At 37.9% G+C, this 25,919-nt stretch overlaps 1 protein-coding gene across 1 annotated transcript; it reads left to right on the forward strand.

The window, feature by feature from the left end:
* Nucleotides 1-106: 106 nt before the first annotated feature.
* Nucleotides 107-21,802, forward strand: LOC120536403. Its single transcript, XM_039764727.1, has 5 exons — nucleotides 107-184; nucleotides 940-1,024; nucleotides 11,697-11,741; nucleotides 12,180-12,386; nucleotides 21,496-21,802. The coding sequence occupies exons 1-5, from the start codon at nucleotides 107-109 to the stop codon at nucleotides 21,696-21,698; spliced, it is 618 nt and encodes a 205-aa protein (XP_039620661.1). The 3' UTR covers nucleotides 21,699-21,802.
* The last annotated feature ends 4,117 nt before the right edge of the window (nucleotides 21,803-25,919 follow it).

The following is a 25,919-nucleotide window of genomic DNA, read 5'->3' on the forward strand; positions in this document are numbered from 1 at the left end:
TTGAGACCACTATTAGAAAAATCTCTGATCGGCTAGATGACCCAGATGCAAAACATCTGTTGCTGTCCATCCAGGTAACACAAACTACTTCTGAGGTAATCCAGATATGGCTATGCTCCTCTTCAGCCAGCCATGGATGCTATGGACATTTGTTGTCCGCTTATGTTTTGTGGATTGTAGACAGGTACAGATTCAGATCAAAATACAGCATTTTCACTGACTCACACAAGACTAAACAGATCTCTGACCATACTCTGTCACATATGATTAATATTTCCATCTTTTCTGGTCTTCTCTTGTCATTCCAAAAATAATTTAAAAGTTTAAAATCTATTTCAATATTTCCATTAATATAAGTGCTCTTCATCTAATCCATGAACCAAGCAGCGTCACTAACCTCCTTAAATCACTGTTTTCCAAACGTGACATCTAATTTCCTTTTGTTTCTCCCATCTGCCTCTCATAAAATCAGAATATTTCTATCACAGTAGCTTTAGAATCCTTTTCAAATATGTACTTTACTGTTGTAATGGTTGTAAAGTTGACAACACAAATTATTTACTCCTACTAATGTTAAAGAAATTTCTCACAAGGTGCTTGCCATGGTTTATCGGTTGTCTCATACTTCTAGTTTGACCATCCCCATCACTGCCTCCTAGATGTCTCCTTAAGCCTGTCTCAGGTTTTATTCCACTTTATATTTTCTACTTCATGCTTTTCCGGTGGTCTTCCATACAATTTCTTTTACATGTCCGTTCCTATTACTACGCCCCACTCACCTCGGCCATAAAGCAGATGATGCACTGGAGGTCATCTTCATCACTGAGCAGCTTTCAGTTCATATTTCAGACAGACATCCCAGATTTGTCAGCACAGTGTTTTACAAAACATTTTAATGTTTAAAATTCTCTAATGTCACTTTTCCTATTCTTGCTTTAGGGTGAAGTGCGAGAAATAACAGATTCCTGTCTGGAGTCTCAGAACAAACAAGAAATACTGGAGAAGGTCGAGATTAAACAGCAAGGTGAGTGGAGCGCTTTCATATGTAACGTCTTGCAGACACCATCATAAATGAATAAATAAACAAAATGAGGTCTGAGTTCAAATTGTCTCCCCTCCTTGCTTGCGAGATCTTACTCGTTTTTTTTTTCTTCAATTTTTTTACGTTTTTTTCTTTGAAATACAATTTTCTTACTCCTAAACACAAAACCTTTTCTAAAATCACTGCAAGTCTCAGTGAGGCCTTCACTCAGAATCGTGAAAAGGTTCAGTCATTCTCAGTTTAGAGAAACTGCATGAAGGAGAAGACAAGGAATCTGACCATGGGGTTACTGATTGTTTAAATTGCAAGGTAATGGATGACTATGTTAAGATGACATTCTGTGAGAGTTCAGAAATGAAACTACCAAAGCAGTAGGATATGGTCCTCATATGAAATATGCTTGAGTCATCTGCAAGAGCAAATCTGATAAAAGCTGTGATGTCATCAAATTGAATATGTGAACAGATGTAGAGGTGCTCTATGAAAATGAACTGCAGTAAAGGTCACTTAAGTTCAAAAGTTCATAGGTCACTTTGAGATGGCTCTGTGAAGCTGGGTTAGCACTGCTGCTTTATGAATTCAATGTCATACAGTAGGTCTGAATTCTGGGCCCAGATGTGATCGTGAGGGGTTTTGACACATTTGCGTGTTTTCCCTCTCATTCCCAAACACCTTCAGTTTAGGTTGAATGGTGAATCTAAAATGGTTACCAATGTGAGTGATTCGTGCACTCAGAAAAAATAAATTTTAAAAGCTTGGATCCAAGTCCATCACATGCATGTTTTTACATACTTCACCTTTAGCTTGTTTCTTTCTACTGTTAAAGACCTCCTCAGATGCACAATGTGGGATTTTATTTTGGCGGGACTTTTGAGAATATGTGATGTTTGGTATTCTTTAAGTCCACCTTTACCTGACTGTGTGTATTTTTTATTCAAATTTTGCTTCTGATTAAGTTTGGGGGCAGAATTTTTATGAAAGAGGGTTAAAATGTAGGAGGAAACTTGTAAGACTAATGTTTAGAAAAGAATGTATATTTTACACAATCAGACAATATTACATTGATTTTTATTGCATATTATAACATTTGCTTAAATTATGATACTTAATTAAAGTACTTTGTTAATAAATTGCAATTAGGGTACAACACCATAATATAATGTTTTATTTCTGATTTCTATGGCTCATCATTTGTTTACCAATGCTGTATTTTCATGTGATTGTGACGTATTATTTCAAGGAGTGATGACTGCAGCGGGGAGACCCCTCAGGACAGACAGAGGTGAGCTTGTAGATGATAAACGTGATGTCCAAGGTTGTCACAGTAATGCAATGTTATTGGAAGTGAAATATCACATTAAGGAAGACTGTAATAGGCATTAGGAACATAGAAGAACAAGAGTCTGAAATTTAACAAGAACTATGCCTGCCCACACCAAAACAGCAGTTCAACCAAAGCAAGAAACTGCCAGAAAAGGGGTTTCAACTTTTTGATTAGACCCCCTCAGCTATGACAAGTTGGAAAGGATGTCTTCAGCTGGGGTTTCATGACATCTGATGAGACTGACTATATTTATTTCATTCTGCATTGGCACAAACTGTCCAGTAAAATAACTCAGTGCTCATAAAAGTACAGCAAAGAAAAGACATTTGGAAAGTGGAGAGTGGGCTCTAGTAGGTACTCAGGACATACTTAATTATTAAGTCTCAAGGGGTTAGAGACAGAGAAAGAGGGGTAAGCGAGTGGTACCAGAGGGGTACATGACAGAGTGTCTATCTGAGATGAAGCTTCAAGTTGTCTCTCAGGATTAGCAGATTTTTTACAGTTTGAAAAATCATTTCAGTCACAGGTGCCACATCCACACGTAGAACAGCAACACTAGTCTGACAAAGTCAGTCAGTCAGTCAGTCAGTCAGTCAGTTATTATCCAACCCGCTATATCCTAACACAGGGTCATGAAGGTCTGCTGGAGCCAAGCCCACCCAACACAGGGCACAAGGCAGGAACAAATCCCCGGGCAGGTCGCCAGTCCACCACAGGGCACACTCCTACACACCAAGCACATATTAGGGTCAATTTAGGATCGCCAATTCACCTACCCTGCATGTCTTTGGACTGTGGGAGGAAACCCACGCAGACACGAGGAGTAGTCTGACAAAGTTCACATGACAAATGAATGAAGTCTAGACAGAGACTATGTCAGTATTATTACGCTATTTTCTTTTGAGACATAGACATAAACATAGAAAATCACTTATTGAATTAACTGGCACTTTGGCTGTCTATTTATTTTCTTGTGTAATTTTTATCTTAAGTATTATTATTATTTAGTCTGTCTGAACTAAGGAAGCATTTTTCATGATGATGAATCATTATAGACTCACCATTTTCATTTCTTTTTGCTATGCTGTTGTTTGTCATGTTAGTTGCATTAAGCTCTCATAATTAACCATGACAAACTAACTATGGTTGTCTCACAGTGCACTAAATAAAGGTAGTACAGAATAGAGGTGGTGACCCATGAGACACTGCTTAAATCAGTGCAATTATAAAGCGATTCTCCATGCATCCCACTTTTTTACCGCCTTACATGATTGATTTTGTTTATCCCCTACTGATTGTATTCAAAGGAGGACGATTCTACTTGGGAATGTGTTCTTCTTAAATTGCACCTCATTCTTTAAACCTGTGCATATCCCTTCCAAGTAACCGTGGTGGAGATATTAAGACCAGACAAATAGGGTAGTAAGGAAAGGATATATTTAACTTGCTTTAAAATGAAGCTTTCACTTCTAATCTAATCTAATCTCTAAATATATCAAAAATCCAACGTCTGTCTCTAAATGACTGTCGGCTTTTCACAAGAGAACTACTTAACAGATTTAAGTTGGGTTTTTTTCTATATTTTAATTTTGCGACTTCTCTCAGTTTGCTAAGTATAGTTTGGTTGCGGTGCTGATTTATTTGAATCTGAGAGACAAGCAGCGGGCCGAGGGAAGAGGAGCAGAACTACTTAACAAATTTTTTTTTCTACAATTTGCTTGAACATTCCTGTTGATTTTGCGACTTTTCTCATTGTGCTAAGAATCATAGTTTGCTTATAGCAAGATATATTTGTGATAATCCGAGACAGAGGCTGCGTGCCGATGGGGAGAGGGAAGTGTGATGTCAGGATGGGGTGCTGGGTGGGACCCTCCTCACTCTCCCACCAGCCTCTGTTCAAATCACTCTATCTCACACCATGTTTTGGAAAGGACCTTGTCTCCGTTTATCTAGCGATACCTGTATGTTTATTGACATTTAAAGTTTGTCCTATTTCACAACTACACAGGCAAAGCCGCGAGGGACGGCTAATATAATATAATATAATATAATATAATATAATATAATATAATATAATATAATATAATATACAGGCAATGAAAATCAATAAATAGATTGCATTTTCATCTTTGGTGTTGCCATTTCACTTGCCACAGAGTAGACATCACGTCTGTGCCGACAGGATTTATTCCTTCTGTGCCAATTGTCTTCTGGCTTTGAGAGACTCTGACAAGCTTTTTTACTCACACTTTCCACTGACCAGCACCGTGTATGGTTTAAAGTCTATCCGACCATCTTAGCTCATTCAATGAGCTATTTTTGTGTTCTACTGACCAATGGATTTCACTCTCTTCTACCAGGAGAGCACTTTCTTTCATTATCTTCCTCTACATGCTGTGACCTAACACTGTACCTGCTCTAATCTAATAGTCTTCAGATTGTCACAGCTGCCTGAAAGACGTGTCTGATTTCCTCATTTAGAACATCTACAGTATGTATTTAATAAGTATTTTAGGGAAAGCCATGCTCCTGAATCACAGTATTACACAGTTACTGTAACTTGTTGCTATAAAAAGAAGAAAGAATCAGTTTTTAATAATTATATGTAGGATTTAATCCCAGCACGATAACAAATAGCAAACTCCATCAGGTGTCAGTGTACATTACAACATAGAGTAGTGTCAAGAAGAAAAATTAATGTGCCCACAATGGCAAAGTGGAACACGTAGTCACCCCAACCCCAAAACAACAAGTTATACAGGGAGATTCACTTGAAAGAGGCCCAGAATATTCTGTAATAACTCTCGCTAGGACAAAGCAATCTGAACAAAACAATGTGCAATGCAATGTGCTCCTCAGTATATGGAGCTTTGAACAAGACGGGATGCTCCTGTGTCAGACCGATGAGGTAGGCACCAGACAGCCATCACAATGTTTAATCTCCGTTTGCAACTTCTGATTGCATACCGCCTGTACCCCTTCACTCAGTCAGTCACTTAACTTCTCATCAGGATGGTGGTGTACAGTATTGAGCAGCACATCTTCATGGTGCAAACCTATTGGGTCACCAATTCTTTTAAGTGATGTTAGAATCAACTGGATGATCGTGAGTTAACAGAAGGTTACTTCCAGTAAGATGGAGCAACGTGTCACACATCGGCAAGGAGCATGGCAGAAATTGAGCCCTTCTTCGTCAACAGGATAATTTCAAAGGGGCTTTGGCCACCATGGTCGCTGGATTTGACATTACTAGACTTCTTCCTTCAGGGTCTGCTCAAAGGAACAGTCTATTGGAACAAGCCTCGCACTGTGGAAGATTTGAAGGAAACCATCCAATGTGAAATTGCTGCTTTTCCCCCCAAGACGCTTTCCGATATGTTTAAGAACATGGAGCGATGCGTCAAATTATGTCTGGTAGAAAACGGAAACCACTTCCAGCATCGCATGCAATGCAATTGATTACACATACGTCAAGGTGTATAGCGTATTTTTTTGTTCCGATTGTTTCACCCTTACGGGAGTTACAACAGAATATTCAGGGCCTCTTTAAAGTGAATCTCCCTGTATCTTGTTTCTTAGTATTACTATGTCTGCAACACTGGAATGCTGGGCTGGTTGTGTTTCATGCTCTCATTGTTAGAAAGTGCTGTGCCTCTGATTATTTTGCTATTATTTTCACTCCACTACTTAATGAAAATGTCTAGAAAGAAAGTGAAAAAGAAGAGTGTAACTACCCCTCTGCCACTGCATTTCAACTCTTCATTTAGTAAGTAACTATTCCTTATATGCATTCATTATGCGTTTTCATTGTCTATTTAAGTTACAGTTCATGTCCATTCCAGTGAAGAAGACAAACATAATTAGCATCTAAAAGTGCACATCATCTTTATGTTGTGCATGGTACTTCATCTAACATCACACTTTTGACTCAATTAAGTGGTAGTTGGTGTTTTAAATGCTTTATATTTTTCAGAAGCCCATGGTGGATGGTTACACAGATGTCTAAGAGTGTCTTAGTAATATATGGGAAAGTTTCTTAAAGGACATTGGATGTGCTGGGAATATATTATTACGTTACTAAATGTAAATATTGTAGTGTTGACTATTTAGAAATTCTCCATCAGCCGCGTTTTTAGTAACAGATTTGGTTCTGAATACAAGGGATAACTTCATTATGAAGGTGTGACTCCACAGGCCATTGAGTTGTTGAGTAGATCAGTTTATAAGGACAGGACTTGCAGGGGATGGTGGATGACATGAGTCACTAATGAGCCTTTCCTCACAGTTTCAAATTGATTTTTATCAGAACAAAGTCGCCAGCCAGAAGCAGTGGATTACAATGTTGTATTTTTGCAAACAGCAAAACCTTCACACTGCAGCAAAAAATCATCGAGTCCACAGCATCCCTTAACTTTGTGTAAATTCAGTGAAGATTTTGTGGCCAGATTAATGGAGGGCTCCAGGTTTTTCTTTAAACATTTTATTTTAACTGTGAAAGAAACACAAATGTCATTTTGGAGAAGCTGTGTTATGTGTCTCCTACAATGCAACATTGCCAAACTTGTGTTAAATAATAAATGTTGTAAGAGAGAAGTGATGTGGTAGAATTAGTGAGGAGGTTTACATTTCTGTCTGCAAAGCCCCTTTTACTCATATGGTTTTATACACACATAACTTAAAAGGAAGAGTTTCAAGCAAAGTGAGTCGAAATGTAGGAAACGTTAATCCAGTGCTGCAGTGGGCTACAAGCGTGAAAGTCACTGCACTGCTGATAAGTTAAAATGACAATGTTCATACATTTATATGTATAGCAGTTTCCTCATTCTCTACGTCTGTGCACATTTTATTAGCCTTGTTCATAACATCAAGTGTAGTTTCGAGGGTCTCTAAAGTCCTACTCTCCACCACACTCCTTGATCATTCATTACATGTGCCTGTGGTTCTCTATGTGAAGAAAAACTATCTAATGTCTTTATGAAATTTACCCTCAACAAGTTTCCAACTGTGTCTCTGTGTTCTTGTTGAACCTCCTGTGACTTTTGCTCTACACATCATGGCGCTATATAACCTTACATTCTGTTAGCCTTCTTAATGGCTTCAGTTCACTGTAGACAGTGACAACTCCACTGTGACTCGCAGGTCCTTCTCATAAGTGGTACTCTTGATTTTCAGACCTCCCATTATGTATTCTAATCTAACATGTTTACTTCCTATATGTAATATTTTACATTTATATACATTAAATAGTATCAGCCATATGTCTGCCAAAGCCAGTTTCCTGTCTAAGTCCCTCTGTAATCAATCTTCTGATTCTACAGTACATCATCCACCTTTCTACCAGGTATGGTTGTCTCTTCAGACCTAAACAGAATATTAATTATATTCTTGTCCAGGTCATTTATGCACTTTTAAACGAGCAGTAGCCCGACACTGACCCCTGAGGAACACCAGTTATTCCATCACCTAATTCTGAAAATGTTCCCTCACTGTAGCCCTTTGCTTCCTGTGTTTGAGTCAATCTCGTACCCACCTACACACTGCTCCTTGAATTCCCACTTGCTTTTAATTTCATCACTAACCTTTCCATGTGGTACCTTAGCAAACTTCTTCTATATGTTAATATCAATGATTTCATATGCACCTCACTGATTGTGTGCTTTTCTTGGTTCCTCAAACAATTCCAGAAAATTAGTGAAACACAACCTTCCCTGGCCGAACCTGTGCTGGCCATTTTCTAATACTCATGTTCTAGATATGTACTGCTCAATATTTTCATTTTCATATTTTCATTTTATTTGCTTCAACTAACAAACAACACAGAAAATTATTGAAGTATTTGATGACTTTGACAGACAAGTCAGAACTTTTCTTTCTTTGGAATTTTTCTTCCTTTATAGTAATTTCAGTGTGTGTTCAGTCCAAAGTGTACGTGTATGTTTATTTATTTACTTACTAATCTATCAGTTTATGTATTTATTTATGTAAAGAGCAACTGTAAAAAGCCAAATTCCTCCCCCCGGGGACAAATAAAGTTATATCTAAATCTAAAACACAAAATGTTGAGGCTACAGTTGCATAGATTCTGTGCTTGATGAATTGTAGGGTCTGTGACCCCACCTTAATACTATGAAGTGCAGGATGTCATTTCAGTACTGAGGGTGGTTAATGAATAACACACAGGCCTAAACTAAATGGAGTCTTTTATTTCCCCCTTTACAATTGCTGCATAAATATAACAAGGGGGTATGCAGAGCAAGTGACACAATCCTGTCAGACAGGAAGGTATGCCAAGTGTGTCACTGCCTGTTAGCAAATGAAGTACAATTAATTGCTTGTTACACTGAAATATTATTAACAATACAGATCATAAATTAAATTAAATAATAAAAAGAAAATCAGTTATTCTCTATTATCTTTGATGAAAAAGGAAACCAGTGACTGTTTGCTTGCTATAAAATATAATATAAAAGTTCTAGCGTACAATGGCAATACGTACATCAGGCAGGTCAAGAGTGAACAGGAATGGTAGAGAGATGTCAATGTGCAATGATACGACTAGGGTGCAGCAGAGGTGTTTTAAAATCACCCCATTAAATCATTTTCTTAGTATAGCTGAGTATGGAGCCAGACTTAGTGGAAGGACAAACTCCCAGTGACAGACCTGCTCTCTGGAGTCAAAGCCTTTTCTTTTAACCTCCTTTTGTGATATTGAACACTGAATTTTGATTTATTTAGTAGAAAATGAAAAGGTAATTTTTGGTCTCTGCATGAAATTATTCACCCGTCCACACTATAAACCCAGAAGGAGAGTTACAGACAGAAAACTCCATCCTGGAATGTTTTGTGAATGGGATGTGTTTTGAAAAAGCAAAAGACTGTCTGTTTCATTAAAGATGATACAAACTAACCATTCAGAAATAGGAACAGGCTAGGGTGGAAATTACTGGAAATGCAGACACATTTACAAGATGGTTAAATTAAAAAAAAAAAGTTTTATTCATGTTAAAAGTATTACATCGTATGAAAAGTTAAAAAAAGATGGTCAACCCTTCATCTCACACTAGCTGGAAGAATTAACACTGTTAAGATGAATATTCTTCCTAAGCTCCTTTTTTTATTTCAAAACATTCCAGTAAAAAATAATAAGTCATTCTTTAGGCAATTAGATTCAACAACAACCTCATTTATTTGAAATTCAAAACATCCATGCATCAAAAGAGCGACCCTACAAACACAAAAGGCAGAAGGCGGCATGGCTCTACCTAACTTCCAGTTTTATTACTGGGCAGCAAATATACAGACGATAAGAACCTGGACACAAATAGAAGAACATACACAAGCTTGGTCTGTAATAGAAGTAAAATCCTGCAGTACTTTTTTGTATTCCTTGCTCTGTGCTCCAATAAACACATGTTATCGGCAATATATCAATAACCCAATTGTGCTCCACTCACTTAGAATCTGGAACCAATGTAAAAAGCAAGATGGAGAAGCTGCTATCTGTGGCACCTCTGAAAGAGAACCACCTCTTTCAACCTTCGCAAACATATGCAGTTTTTAATACCTGGAAAAAATTTGGAATTAACTTGCTTAGAGATCTTTATATAGACAACGTTTTTGCATCGTATGAACAATTACATTCCAAATTTAACATTCCAGCTACATATTTCTTTCACTATCTTCAAATTAGGAACTTTGTTAAACAGAACCTTCCAGATTTTCCTCATCTTACACCTTCATCCATGCTGGAAAAAATATTGCTTAATCTCAAGGACTTAAACACCATCTCTACAATATAAAAAATTATTTTACAATCCCTCCCTTTCAAAGATCCAAGAGGACACTGGGAAAAAGATCTCTCAATCAATATGTCAGAAAAGGAGTGGAAAGTAGCAATGTAGAGAATTCACTCGAGCTCCATATGCGCAAAACATACTATTATACAACTCAAAATTATATATCGAGCACATCTGTCTAGACTAAAACTCTCCAAAATGTTTCCAGGGCATGACACAACCTGCGAACACTGCAACCAAGACCCAGCCTCTCTGGGTCATATGTTCTGGGCCTGCACCAAATTAACATCATTCTGGACAAACAGTTTTAATTACCTCTCAGACAGCCTTGGACTCACAATCCCTCCTAACCCATTAACAGCTGTGTTTGGGGTTCTTCCAGAGGGACTTAAAGTGGAGAAAGACAAACAAATTGTGATTGCATTCACTACACTTTTGGCACGCAGACTTATTCTGATAAACTGGAAGAACCCAAACTCTCCTCTTCTAAGTCAATGGGAAACTGATGTGTTATACTATTTGAAATTGGAAAAAATCAAATACTCAGTTACAAGATCCATACAGACTTTTTTCAAAACATGGCAGGATCTAATCAGTAATATTCTAAAATAAGCTCATAAAGCACAGAATATTTATTAATTTAGGTATTCAAATTTCACGCCGTTTGGCTTGCTCTCTCTCTCAGGGGTGGGGATCGATCTGTTTATATCTTAATTTTTCTTTTTGTAAAAACTTGATTGCTCTTTATGAATTGCAATAAAATTAATAAAGTATTAAAAAAAAAAAGTAAAAAAAAAAATCTGGAATTGCTACCTTACCAAACGTTGAGTCCAGTCAGTTTCAAGTGATCCTAGGTAATCAGATTACTGATCGCCAGGTCTGAGGAAAAGAGGCCATCACTGCTGAACATTTTACTAATAGTCCTGCTCAAAACTGGAAAAACTTTCAAGCAGCTGATTATTGGTAGTGAACATGACAATTATTTATCATACAAGTTCTATTTATATATCTTAATTTCAGTTTCCTTATTGATTGTTTTACATTTGTCTTTTCATTTTGAAAGGGATCTTTTCATCACCAATGGCTGCTTCGTCTCAGCCCTCTGGCTGCCATTTTTTTCCAGTTAGGAAGTTTCCTAAACAGTCTGTAAGTTAGCAGAACACACAACTCCGTCAAACTCATCTTTAAAAACTCTCCCTGTAACTATGAAAAAAGCAATAGATAGTTAATATTCAAATTCGGATTACTTTCTTTTTCATTCAAAAAATTAACAGATGTTTTATCTTTGTCAGCACTGAGGCACTAAAAGGCTTACTTTGTGTGATTTTGGACAGATTATGACTTTAACTATAATCTAATCAACTATCTTCTTTATATATATATATATATATATATATATATATATATATATATATATATATATATATATATATATATATACACATACTGTACATATATAGCTAGCAATATTGTTAAATATGTAAATATATCTGTCAAACTAATTTTAATTAAAATATTTGTTAATTTCTTCTAGACAATCGAAATTGGTTTTCTCGTTCCTTTTGGCCCTCTTATAAAGGTCTGTCTATTTCTCTTTGTTACTAGGTGGAATAACAAAGAAGAGTACATTCTGAATTTTTATTTAACTGCATGTTTCCATGCTTATACTGCATGTATCCTGGACTGTCTAACATTCTTTACAACATATTTTTTAAATTTTTTTTATTATTTTTTTTCTCCACCCGTCTGGAGTTTTTTTTTTTTCTGTCCACCCTGACCATCTGACCTTACTCCTTTTCTATGTTAACTAATGTTGTCTTATTTTAATTTCTTTTTTTTTGTCTTTTATTTTTCTTTTCTTCATTATGTAAAGCACTTTGAGCTACTTTTTGTGTGAAAATGTGCTATATAAATAAATGTTGTTGTTGTTTAAAATTAGTTTGGCTATTTTAAACTAAATATGGATATCTGAGCTGGGGTTTTAATGTGATTTCTTTTTTTTCTGCTTTTGTTACAGTTTTAGTAATTGAAGTTGTTGGCTCAGACAAAATCGGTAATACGGAGGAGATTTTCTTAAATGAACTTTCCAAAAAACTGAAGATTAACAATATTAGAATACAGAAGGCCCAGCTTGACAATGAGTCCAGAAATCTGGTTCTACTCTTTTGTCCAGTGGTCACAAGAATTGGAAATGACATTGCTGTGGCACTAAAGAAAGTTTCAAGTAAGTGACATAAAATCACAGAATAATAACGAAATAAAAATGGTATGCATGTTTAGGACAGGATTCTCAAATAATATATTTAGTGATGTATACTACAGTGTTGATCATTATGGGTTGTTAAGGCAAGTGGGCACCAGAGAGTCCCAAATCCCAATATGAATTTACCAAGACAGTCCCAGGCTCAAATAAATGGAGTTTTATTACGCAGCACCTGATAAACCACAAACACAGTTATCTATCCTCCAGTTGACTTCTCCTCTTTGTCTGTTCTGTCCTCTTCTTGTCAAGTGTTGTTTGTCCACCTCCCAGCTCCGACTTGCCTGAACAAGGGATTGCAATCTCTTTTAATGAAGACCCAATATTGCCCTTTGGAAGCACTTCTGGGTCACACGGAAGTCCCAAATTACAGGAAGTGTATCTGCAGCACCCTCTTGTGGCACTCACAGACCCCAGCAGGACTGCACTGCCAGACTGCAATTCCTTGCATTCCCTACTGATCCCGAAATGGGTGTAGATATCGAGAGCCACTGCAATCTAGTAACTCGGGGGAATAAACACCCCCACAGACAGTTCTTCCCTTCTTCCCTTTCTTCCTGGTGAGGGAAGGTCCTAGACATATGTCCAGTTGGGACACCTGTGCATCTGCCTGGGGCTTCCCGCCTGGGCAAGGATTTTTTTCTCTGGATGGCATGTCTGTCCATCCTCCTGAGAAGTCCTTCAGGTCTGGCACTTTTCTCTCCCTGGACCAGGATGTCTGTCTGTCCTCTAGAAGCCTCCCATCCAAGTAAAGAACCATCCCCTCTCCTGGTCGGGATGACCATCCATCCCGTGTAGCACTTACAGGTTATACAAGAGAACCAAACTCAAAAAACATGCTAACAAATTTTTCAGTATTAATATGATATTTAGTATTATTTTTTCCCTTTTATACTGTTCATTCACCACCACTTTTTAAAAATATAGTAGATTTGCATACATGCATACTGTACACACACACACACACACATATATATATATATATACTGTATATACACTCACCTAAAGGATTATTAGGAACACCTGTTCAATTTCTCATTAATGCAATTATCTAATCAACCAATCACATGGCAGTTGCTTCAATGCATTTAGGGGTGTGGTCCTGGTCAAGACAATCTCCTGAACTCCAAACTGAATGTCAGAATGGGAAAGAAAGGTGATTTAAGCAATTTTGAGCGTGGCATGGTTGTTGGTGCCAGACGGGCCGGTCTGAGTATTTCACAATCTGCTCAGTTACTGGGATTTTCACGCACAACCATTTCTAGGGTTTACAAAGAATGGTGTGAAAAGGGAAAAACATCCAGTATGCGGCAGTCCTGTGGGCGAAAATACCTTGTTGATGCTAGAGGTCAGAGGAGAATGGGCCGACTGATTCAAGCTGACAGAAGAGCAACTTTGACTGAAATAACCACTCGTTACAACCGAGGTATGCAGCAAAGCATTTGTGAATCCACAACACACACAACCTTGAGGCAGGATAATGCACCATGTCACAAAGTTCGAATCATTTCAAATTGGTTTCTTGAACATGACAATGAGTTCACTGTACTTAAATGGCCCCCACAGTCACCAGATCTCAACCCAATAGAGCATCTTTTTGGATGTGGTGGAACGGGAGCTTCGTGCCCTGGATGTGTATCCCACAAATCTCCATCAACTGCAAGATGCTATCCTATCAATATGGGCCAACATTTCTAAAGAATGCTTTCAGCACCTTGTTGAATTAATGCCACGTAGAATTAAGGCAGTTCTGAAGGCGAAACGTGGTCAAACACCGTATTAGTATGGTGTTCCTAATAATCCTTTAGGTGAGTGTATATATTGCGCCCTCCACAATTATTGGCACACCTGGTTAAAATGTGTTCATAGGCTTCTAATAAATTCTTTTTTTTTCCCAAAAAAATATAGGCTCACAACACAAATCCAACCTTTATTGAAGTACATTTATTCATTGGGAAAAAAATCCCATATTAAAAAATACATTTTTACATGAAATCATGTGTGCCAGAATTATTGGCACCCCTGCTGTTAATATTTCACCCCCCTTATGCCAACAAGACAGCACTTAATCTTCTCCTATAACATTTCACAAGGTTGGAGAATACAGATACTGGGATTTTTGACCATTCATCTTTGCACAATCTTTCTAGATCGGCCAGAGTCCTGGGTCCTCTCTTATGTCCTCTCTTCTTCAGCTCACCCCACAGGTTTTGAATGGGGTTGAGGTCTGGGGACTGAGATGACCTTGAGAGGGAGTCTGATTTTGTGTCTGCTGAGCCATTTTTGTGTAGATTTTGCCATATGTTTAGGCTCATTGTCCTGCTGGAAGACCCAATGGCAACCCATCTTCAAGTTTCTGGCAGAGGCCAACACATTTTGATTTAAAATGTCCTGGGGCTTCTGTGAAAAGACAATGGGAAAAGCACGGGAAAATATAAGAATTTCAGCGAATACCAAGTGGAGGCAAAGGAAAAACATACTATTTGTTCAAATAAACCGTGGTATAATCAACAAAATGAAGTTGATCGAGTGACATAGCGTGTTGGAGAAACTTGAAAGCTCACATTCACAAAATCGCACAGTGCGGAAATAAAAAGAAGTCACATATCAAAGTTGCCGTGAAAAGAAGAGTTGTAAGCCCACTGTCTGAGTGTCATATGAAAGTTTATTAGGGTACAGAGAAAAAGGCACACGGTGGGGAAAAAGCACGAAATGTCAACTTCAATCTCGAATTTTCCACTTTAATCACGTAGTTTATTTTGTCATTTAGTAGAACATTATAAACTTCATCTTAAAATCGTTTAATTAACCAGTTTCTCAAAATTACATCGTAATTAAAGTAGCACGTTAAATGCTTTGTTTTGTATTTGATCTTCTACTCGTATGTGATCTATGTGTGTGAATCACTACTTGCTTCTTAAACTGGCTCTCTTCCTCCAACTGGACACAGAGTCCATTACATTTGTGATATTACAGCTCTCTGAATAACTAAAATACTGAGATGTATACGTGATGTCATTTTCATGATGATAGGAGCTAAAGCACATTATTAAACATGTGTTTCATGAGCCTCGTGCTCATGACAAGCATTTATCTTTTGTCGAAATTTGTCGCGTTTTTAGCTGTGTTGTTATTTTCTCTTTCTGTTTTATATTCAATATATATTGGCGTAGCGCCCAAGAGTCCTTGCTTTTCTTTCCCCAAGTAACCGATCGCCATACAATCAGCTCTGTAATAGGCGTTAAGCCATCTGTAAGCTTAGCGCCGATTCTTCAAAACGTTTAAAGAACATTGAAATATCTTCGTAGTACATGTTTAATTATTCTATCCTTCACGACACTCCCAGTGAAGAATATAGATTATTTAAATGAAGTTAAAGTTTTATGTGTATAATTTAACAAACATATTTTGCTGCATTTCACCTTAAAATGATCTCGTCATCATATGTAAATCGCGCTTTATAAAGTGGCCCAGGTTGTGAGATATTATAACTGTAGTGCAAGTTTACAGTGGGGTGATTGTACTTATAAGTACAAACCGTTCTACAAGGAGCAATTGATTGAGTGCATTTAAAGTTCTTGGGATTAAACTGTTTCTGAACCGCGAGGTCTGTACAGGAAAGGCTTTAAAACATTTTGCAGTGGCTGAGACAGCGTGTCCTTAAAGCTGTATACCGATAATTCTCTTTCCGATCAGCTGCTGCTGTGATTCACACTCAGATACAGTGATATAAATACTCTGAGTCGTGCAGTGAGAGTAATATGGAAAAAGATGATCCGCTGTGGCAACTCCTAACGGGAGGAGCTGAAAGAAGAAGAAGAAGAAGTGAGAGTAACAACGCTAAAGCAGTTATGGTATTTGGAATACTATGGCTGTTCCCTGGACCATTATATTGTTACGAGTTAATTACAATCAGATGCATTACACTAATAAACAATATGCGGTTAGTTTCTGTGTATTTATAAAGCCGCGTCATGAAAATAATGAGTAATCACACAAGAACAGTACCATTGCTTTGACGCTGGGTGCCGCCAGTTTGCAAAACCGAGCGGAGAGCTTGCGTACGACAAGGCATGAGGTACCGTGGAAAAGTGCGTGGCTTTACGCCAAGTGTAGGTTTTATACATCGCGATTTGAACGTGGAAAAGTTCTTACGCAACATTTCTGTGCGTACGCACCGTTTATATATGAGGCCCCTGGTATTTCAAAGAGTTTATGATGCCATGCACTCTAACAAAGTTCCAAGGACCTATGGAAGAGAAACAGCCCCGCATCATCACAGATCCTCCACCATACTCTACAGTGGGCATGAGGTGCTTTTCCACATACTCAATCTAGGATTCACGCCAGACCCACATAGAATGTTTGTTGCCATAAAGCTCAGTTTTAGTCTCATCTAACCAAAGCACACGGTCCCAGCTGAAGCCAACAGTACCGCTTAGCAAACTCCAGACATTTACCTTTGTGATTGTAGGTGAGAAAAGGCTTTTTCCTTGCATTTCTCCCTAACAGCCTGTTGGCATGGAGATAGTGTCTTATGGTTGTCGTGGAGACTTTGTGACCCCCCAACATACCACTCTTTGGTGCAGTTCTCTAACAGCGAGCTTTGGAGATTTTTTACTTCTCTTACCATTCTCCTCACTGTGCATGGTGGCAAGATAAACGTGGGCCCTCGTCCAGCCTAGTTTGTGGCTATTTTCCGTTGCTTTGCACTTCTTTATTATTCCTCTGACTGTAGATACAGGCGGGTTTAGGCGAGGAGCATTACCTGACTTATGAAGGTCAACACACATCTCTTACTTGAACGGCATGTTCTCTTGTCTTTCCCATGTTGAAGAGTGGCTAAGAGCAATAGGACTCTGTGTCACGTCATATGTATACCCCAGGGACACAGGAAGTCATTAATTAATAATTAAAAGTTCAAATTTACTCTGATCAACTGATGAACTGAGCCACTTCTGCCACCACTAATGTGAAGCATCCATCTGGAAAATACGACAGCAGCCATTTTTACACCAGTATGCTCACCACACATGAGCCATTAGGTGGTGAAGTGGAGAGAGATAGTTACCAGTTAGAGACAGGGGATGATTAGGGGTCAGAATGACCAGGCCATGGTGGTCAATTTAGCCAGGACATCGGGATACACCCTGCTCTGTACAAGGGACACCCAGAGATCCTCTATGACCAGAGAGAGTCAGGACCTCGGTTTTATGTCTCATCCAAAGCCATTTTTACAGCCTACTGTCCCCATTACTGCACTGGGGCATTGGGATCCACCCAAAGACCACAGGGTAAGTGCCCCCAGATGCGCCCAGCACCGTCTCCAGCAGCAACCCAAGCTTTTACTAGATTGGGGTGGGCAATGTCGGTGCTGGAGGGCCGCAGTGGGTGCAGGTTTTTGTTCCAACTCAATTGCTTAATTAGAAACCAATGACAGCCAATCTCAGACCTCATTTAATTTTATGGCTTATTAGTCTGAAATGATAGCTTCTTATATCATAGATTTATTTCCTTTCCAAGGATATCATTCAAATGATTTGAACCCTTAAACAGATCATTTTCAGTTGGTCACATTTTTCTCTTCAGTGTTTCATTAAACCAAATGTTGTAAGTTGAATCCACAGAGGTGTAAATGGAAACAAGTTAGATGGAGAACTACTGGCTGCTTGGATTATTTACATCTTATTGCTAATAAGGAGCTATTAAAACAGTGAATGCAGACATTTAACACTGAAATACGCAATTGAAGGGTGAGGATCCTTACCAGCGAGACCACTAAAATGAAGAATCAGAATGTCATTTCAGTAATAAGTGCTTCATCAGCAATAATCGACTTATCATTAAGAATTTGGTTTAAAACGACAACCTGCAGCCACATTGCCCACCTTGTCCTAGTTGGTCTCCCATCCAAGTACTGGCTGGGCCTGACCATGCTTAGCTTCAGGTGGATGACCTTTTCTGTGGTTAACCTATCTCTGTTATCGTATATATTTACATTTTGTCTTACATAAAAGTGTCATCAGAACTAACCTTTTTATTTCCTGAACTTGTATAATCAAGGCAGTGCGTCAACTAAAATTAGTATGACCCTGCATAAAACTGTGGAGGTGCTCCTCTTTTTTTGAACAAACTGTAGAGACAAGTAGATGAAGGAGAAACCTTGAGAACCTTTAAGAAGTGTCTGACATATTGGGGCAGCTCAGTTATTAGCAAAACAAGCAATCTTCATGGACTGAATGGTCTCCTCTCATTTGTCAAATTTATTATGTTCTGTTAATCAATTTTTTTATTTTTTCACTTTCATCTTGCAGTCTATGATTTACAAGAGAAACTTGACAGATTGTGTGCAAGTCCGGGCTCTTATCTATTTTCTAGTAATAAAATATTTAGTGATGTGTTAGTAAAGGGACATTCAAAGTCTCTGTGAGGGTTTGGCATCTCTGCATTAAGGGCCTCCGCCAGCAGATAGCAATGTTGTCCAAAAATTAAATAAATAATAAATGTGCCTCAATAATTTAACTTAACATCAGACAGATATCATTAAACTCATCTTATTGATCATAATCAGTCAGTCAGTCATTCTCCAACCTGCTATATCCTAACACAGGGTCATGGGGGTCTGCTGGAGCCAATCCCAGCCAACACAGGGCACAAAGCAGGAACACCGCAGTGCACAGACACACCCACACACCAAGCACACCCACCAGGGACAATTTAGGATCGCCAATGCACCTAACCTGCATGTCTTTGGACTGTAGGAGGAAACCCACGCAGACACATGCAAACTAAACGCAGGGAGGACCCGGGAAGCAAACCCGGGTCTCCTTACTGTGAGGTGGCAGGGCTACCATAGTGCCACTGTGCATAATCATAATTTTCAAATTTTCCATCCTATGCTCAATGTAGTTTAATTTTTGGAGTATATGAAATTTTCTTTGTGCCTGGAACAAGAACCCCGATTTTCCTTTGCCTGGCCAGACCCTCAGACCCTGCACTCCTCTTCTCTTCACTTTTGTTTAGGGGTGTGCATGTAAAACCTGAACATTTCAGTTCCACATGGGGTCTTGAACAACAACAACAACATTTATTTATATAGTACATTTTCATACAAAAAGTAGCTCAAAGTGCTTTACATAATGAAGAAAATAAAAATAAAAGACAAAATAAGAAATTAAAATAAGACAACATTAGTTGACAGAAAAAACAAAAAAAACCTACAGACGGCTGGAGAAAAAAAAATAAAATCTCCGGGGGTTCCAGGCCACGGGACCGCCCAGTCCCCACTTGGCATTCTACCTAACATAAATGAAATAGTCCTCTTTGTAGTTAGTGTTCTCACGGAGTCACTTGATGTTGATAGTCATATAGACTTCTGGCTTTTAATCCATCCATCATTGTTAGAACATCACAGGACACCGGAAAAGGAAACTGAAGAGAGAGTAGGGGTTAGTACAGATTTTAGAGCCACCATGAATAGTTATTATTATTGAAGGCTACAGTCCTTTTAAATGACCCATTGGTTGATTTTTATGTGGTTTAAACAAAGTAATATTAGATAATTTAGAAACCTTGAAAACTTTGAAAATTTATACCGTACCTTAAGCCTTGTTTTGTGATCAATTTTTTATTAAACATTTGACAAGATATATAATACAAGGGATCTGACAATCAAGACTAAAGATAAATAATATTAAAGGTAAAGTACCAATTCTGGTTAGCAGAAATAGCCCAAAAGTTAATAGAAATCTACGTTTTGTACCTAATACTTATCATGTTTACATACACACACATACACACATACAGAAATGATTACAAAAATGATATTGTCAGACTTGGAAAGGTCTAAAACATTGAGATTCATCAATATCTTGAAATTGAATTTAATGATTACAATATTTTCTCTAAACTTCATATACGAGAAAGTAAAAATAAGTAGCAAATCAATGTACAGAAAACAATATTCAAAATACTGTGTAATGATCAACATCCACCGTATCACTGCAGCCCCCTGTAAACCCCAAGATATCAGCCATTTCATATTTTACTGTTGATTATTTGATGTTGATACCGAGATATCTTTAAATTCTGTCTTTTGATAATTATATTGTATGAAAAACATTACGTTGATAGATCTTCAACTCGCATGATGTTATAATTGCATTATTTGGCTGACATTTTATCACCACTGGTCTGGTAGTCTATACATTGTGATACCAAATGGTTTTTGCTTTTCCCCACATCTGAGTTTTTTATACGCTGTCTCCTTCTTCACTCCATCTCACGCCTGCTTACTTGGGGTCAGAGGTAACACCGTCTGCACTCACATACCCCAAGTCCATTCCAAACCAGGATCCTTCTCAAGTCCCAATGGTGGCCGTGTGCAGAAGCCTAATGGGATTAGGTAGCGGTGGGGGTCTCGTACATGCCGGTCAATATGATTTTTTTATTTGTCTCTCATGCACAATCTCTACACCTCCTCAGGATGCCTCTACTCCATTTGTCACTATCTCTCAGGTTCCACCAGAATTTTCATTCCAAAAACATCACTACTGTGAAGATCAAATTCTCTTGTAATTTAAAATGTACCTGATGCACATCAATGTTCTGGTGTTTATGTTGTTTTATTTTAGAGTTTAAAGGCTTTAAGCTCAGTCTCATCTTTTAGGCAAACTACATGATCCACTGGTGAGATAAATGGATTTACAACTTAAATGATTTGTGAAGTATCAGTTATTGTTCTTAATTAATATGTAGAAATTAAAGAATTTTATTAAAAAACACAAATTAATTTTTTTCAAATATTAAAGATGTTTTCAGTTCTTTTTTGCCCTTAGTTGGTGTTTATAGGAGGTCAAGAATTGAGCCACACACAGCAGTCTGCAGTCTTAAAGTTTCTGTTGGTTTTTTCTACTATGAAATGTTTCATCTTTGTGGTGCTGCCTCACGGCTTTTCTACTTCAGCTTTTAGAAATCAGTATAGACGGTTTACTTAAAAATGAATAAGCATAAATTCTTTAATGCAAACTATTCTATTTAAGAGTTAATTCAATATTATTTTCTTTGTTTACAGGTAATAAGAAGATCATTCTGGTAGTTATGTATCACACCTCTAATCCTGATTATAGAGTGGCAGACAGCAGCAGATTTGTGGATCAGAAAAATGTGGTGCTGACAGTCGACTGTCTGTTCCATGAAACTACTGGCTTACTCAATTGTAATTTAAATAAGGAGAGTTCACATAAAGTTTTCTATTTTATATATTCCTATATTTGAACAAAATAGAATTAAGTGTTGTTATCTAGAGAAATGACATTTTCATGGCATCATCTATACTAATAAAAGGCAAAGCCCTCACTCACTGACTGACTGACTGACTCATCACTAATTCTCCAACTTCCCGTGTAGGTAGAATACTGAAATTTGGCAGGCTCATTCCTTACAGCTTACTTACAAAAGTTAAGCAGGTTTCATTTCGAAATTCTACACTTAACGGTCATGACTGAATCCTACTTACGTACGTACCTGTATATACGGCCATAGCCTGCAGCTCGGCCGCAGTGTGAGGTGGAGTTGCGTCTCCCATCACCACACCTCCCACGTAGTTGGCTGCCCACTGTTGTGGTACATTTTCTGATCCAGCTTGACGTAAACAAGTTCGTCACACTGTCCCTAAATACTCGCAGAAAAATCCACAAGTTAATAGACACGCTGTCACTAAAATACTCGCAGGGAAATACACAACCTCTTAGAGATGCTGCCGACAAGAGAGCAGGAAAGAAAGCAAGGTAAAGAAATGGAAAGAATATCTTATTTACAAATGGCACAAATGTATTCATATGTACTTAACCTATATTACAACTATATACACATATAAATTAGACACCCAGACACACACAATCCCCACACGTTCCCCAGTCCTTTATCTGAACTTTTGATTTATATAAAGGAGAGTTGGGATCCGAGAGACTGTGTTTGTGGAGGGATGGAGAGTTAAGGCAGGTGGGGGAGTCATGTCATCATCTCCCCTCCCATTCTCCTCATTTCATTTCGCTCCGAGCTGAGCTCCGCACCTCATGCGGTCTTGCCGTACTTTTTTCTTAGTGCTTAGTCCTCTCTCCTTTACTGATTTATATAAAGGAGAGTTGAGATCCGAGAGACTGTGTTTGTGTGTTTGTGGAGGGATTGAGAGTTAAGGCAGGTGGGGGAGTCACGTCATCATGTCCTCTCCCATTCACCTCATTTCATTCACTTTATTTCTCTCTGAGCTGAGCTCCGCAGCTAACGCGATCTTGTGAAAACAACTTCATGACTCTGCCACCAAATACTCACAGAAAAATCTACAAGTTAATAGACATGCTGTCGCTAGAGTTTCTCCACACTCTGAATCCTGCAGGCACTCCTGAGCATAATCTAATTTTGAAGGTTGGGGCACCAATAATGTTACTGAGAAACTTACAGCCACCGAAACTTTGTAACGGCACGAGACTTCAGGTCACGTGTCTGCAAAAGAACCTAATTGAGGCAACTATTTTTACTGGCATTTGCTCAGGGGAGAGAGTTTGTATTCCTTGCATCCCCGTTATACCCTCTGATCTCCCATTTCAATTCAAACGCCTCAAATTTCCAGTAAGGCTCTGCTTCGCAATGACAATTAATAAGTCTCACGGACAGACACTACAAAAGGTTGCCATTGATTTGAGGCAAGATTACTGTTCACATGGCCAACTATACATTGCATGCTCAAGATTGAGCTTGCACAGCTTGGTCATATTACAACCAGAGGGCCGAACTGACAACGTGGTATACAAAGAGATCCTTAACAAATAATTATTGGTATATTTTCCCTCAATTTAAAAAGGTTTACTTTTCTTCTTAAATAAAATTTTAAAGCAGTACTTCGCCGCTGCAAAGCACGGGTATTTTGCTAGTTTAATCATAAAATATGTACGGTCACAGTGCCTATTGACTCTGTGTGACTTGATTTATTCCAATTAGATGTCTCACTCCACAGGTCTTGAATAAAGTGTGTCCTTTATAGGATGGTGTGATGGTTTTGTAAATTACTTCTAAAGAGAAAAGAAGGAACGACAGAGAGAAAAGTCTCATGAAATGTATTTTGTGTCATTAAATATTTGGCTATGTTCTTCATTTCATTGTATTCTCAAGTGTTAAATGAATGTATTCAATTTGGACTTGTTCAAAAATAAAACAAATATCAGACTTTAAACTAAGCTCTACAGATCATTCTAAACTAATTATAAATAATGCAGAATGGGAAGGGTGAGATGGGGGGGGTCTGTCAATGCTAATTAAGCCAAGTAATAAACCTCTTTGCAGTGACAAACCTAAACAGAGCTCAGTGAAGTTGACATTACAGGTCAGATGAAAGTCTGAGCACAACTCTTAATAGAAGTTCTACCATGACCACAAAGATACTGAACTGTTTATTATGTAATTGGAGGTCTGAGGTGAGAACAGACATCTGCCACAACTGAATATTCTCTTCTCTTAGCTTGGTTTACAATATCATTTCCATACACAAGATGGAGTAGAGAGCTGTGAGACAAATCAAACTTGTGTCTACTTTTACTTGGGCCTTTCTGTTGACCAGCCACAATAATCACGTTACTGAGTCAGTCCATGTGTAGCAACAATATACACAATATAGGAACCTGTTTAGGTAAAAGTGTCTTACATTCCTGCTGTACTACTGTTCAGCTTTGTACTAAGGGGGATATTTAAAAGGGAATATAAATAGAGATACCAGTTAAGATAAAAACAAAGAAGAACTGATATGTTGATAGTCATGGAACATGCAAGTGATGAATATGTTTGTGTGCAACATTACATTTTGTTCATTACTGCTATGCTTTGTACACTTCCTTTTCTTTATCTTTCCCACTATGACAATGTACCGGTCAGGTGCCGCTAAGATTCACACTGTCAAGTTGATGGTTATTTATTTATTTTTATAGTGGATCCCAGGGACGTTCCCAGCCTTGGCTCAACCTGCACACACTCACAAACAGAGACAAAATACAGTACACTGGGAACTAACAAGAATTAAAGAATATAATGAAATTAAATTAAATTATATAAATAAACACTATAATACCACCTGTTTTATCTTGGTAGAGTAATATATTTTGCTCTACTTTCCCCTGTTGTATTATTATTATGTAGCATTAGAATGCCTAATCTCACAGGCTTACCACTGTTTATAAGGTATTATTGTATATGCCTTATCCACAACTTCCCTTCTATGTGTATTACCTCAGGCAATTAGATCTAGTAAAAGACAAGCAGGAGTTAAGTTACACATAAAATAATGTATTACTGATAATATTCATAAATAATAACAAAATGCAAAGTACATTTGAATATTGGCAACTATACAACCTGATAAAATGGTGATGTGTAATTTAGGTGGCACACAGACTTGTAGTTACTTAATGTCTCTATTTAAGGCATCATTGGTGCTCAGCTTTTAGCCACATGTCTGTTCAAAATGGCTGAAGCTGTGCTCTTCATTGCGTTGTCTTCAGTTGAGACATTCAGATGAGGACGTCACTGGTGCTGAAGTTGCTCTTGCTGAAAGATTCAAGTCCAAATATTGTAAGATCTTGGGAAATTCCCTTGTCAAGCCACACATTAGGCGAAGGGAACGGGTGCCCCGAGACCCAGACGCGGCAGCCTTTGTCAGACAGCTGCAGAGCTCACCCAGCACTCCATCCTCACCATCAGCAACACAGAGAGAATCTGCATCAGCATCCTCCTCAGCCAGCCCTGCCTCAACACCAACCGAAACAGCCGCAACCCCAGTCAGGCCGCCTGATTCGAAAAGAAAGAGGTGTCAGGTCTGCCCAAGCAGTAAGGACAGAAAGACAAATGTATTGTGTTTCAACTGCAAGAAATATCTCTGCAAAGAACACACAAAAAGTGTCACTATTTGCCACACATGCCTCTAAACACACACATACACAAGCATGTTCTTGCACGCAGAGGTTTTTACTCTGATTTAGCTTTGTATTAGTTTTGGAACTTGTAATTGATTTCTATTTGTTTGATTTTCTTGATTGGTTTTTGTTTATTTGACCATGCAAATATATATATTTTGTGTCATGACCTGTTCTCTTTTTCATTTTTTTCAGTTTATATTAAAGTTCTATTACTGAAAAAAATATTTTTTTGCCTTTTCTTGATGTAAATATCTATGGGTCGAAATTGACCCGTAACACCATAGATGTCACTTTAGTTATTAATATTAAAATGAAAAAATAAATAAAACAAATTTATTTAAAAGATGTGTTCTATACCCCTCAGTATTAGTCAGGTAACACAACAACCTTTTATTTATTAATATGATTCTCTTGAGGTTCTTTTGAGGTTCATTTTACCATTATTTTAAATTGAAATCAAGGGGTATACTGACAAAAAAAGGCCCAGAGGCCCACACCAAAAGTATTAAAACCAACATTTTCATGGATAAGGAAG

The sequence above is a fragment of the Polypterus senegalus genome, chromosome 10 (assembly GCF_016835505.1).
Source record: "Polypterus senegalus isolate Bchr_013 chromosome 10, ASM1683550v1, whole genome shotgun sequence".
Classification (NCBI taxonomy): domain Eukaryota; kingdom Metazoa; phylum Chordata; class Cladistia; order Polypteriformes; family Polypteridae; genus Polypterus; species Polypterus senegalus.

Coding starts and splice junctions, on each gene's coding strand:
- LOC120536403 (XM_039764727.1), top strand. CDS start 107: ATGGCTATGCTCCTCTTCAGCCAGCCATGGATGCTATGGACATTTGTT. Junction 185..939: donor GTTTTGTGGATTGTAGACAG/GTACAGATTCAG, acceptor TTCTTGCTTTAG/GGTGAAGTGCGAGAAATAAC. Junction 11,742..12,179: donor CTTTTGGCCCTCTTATAAAG/GTCTGTCTATTT, acceptor CTTTTGTTACAG/TTTTAGTAATTGAAGTTGTT.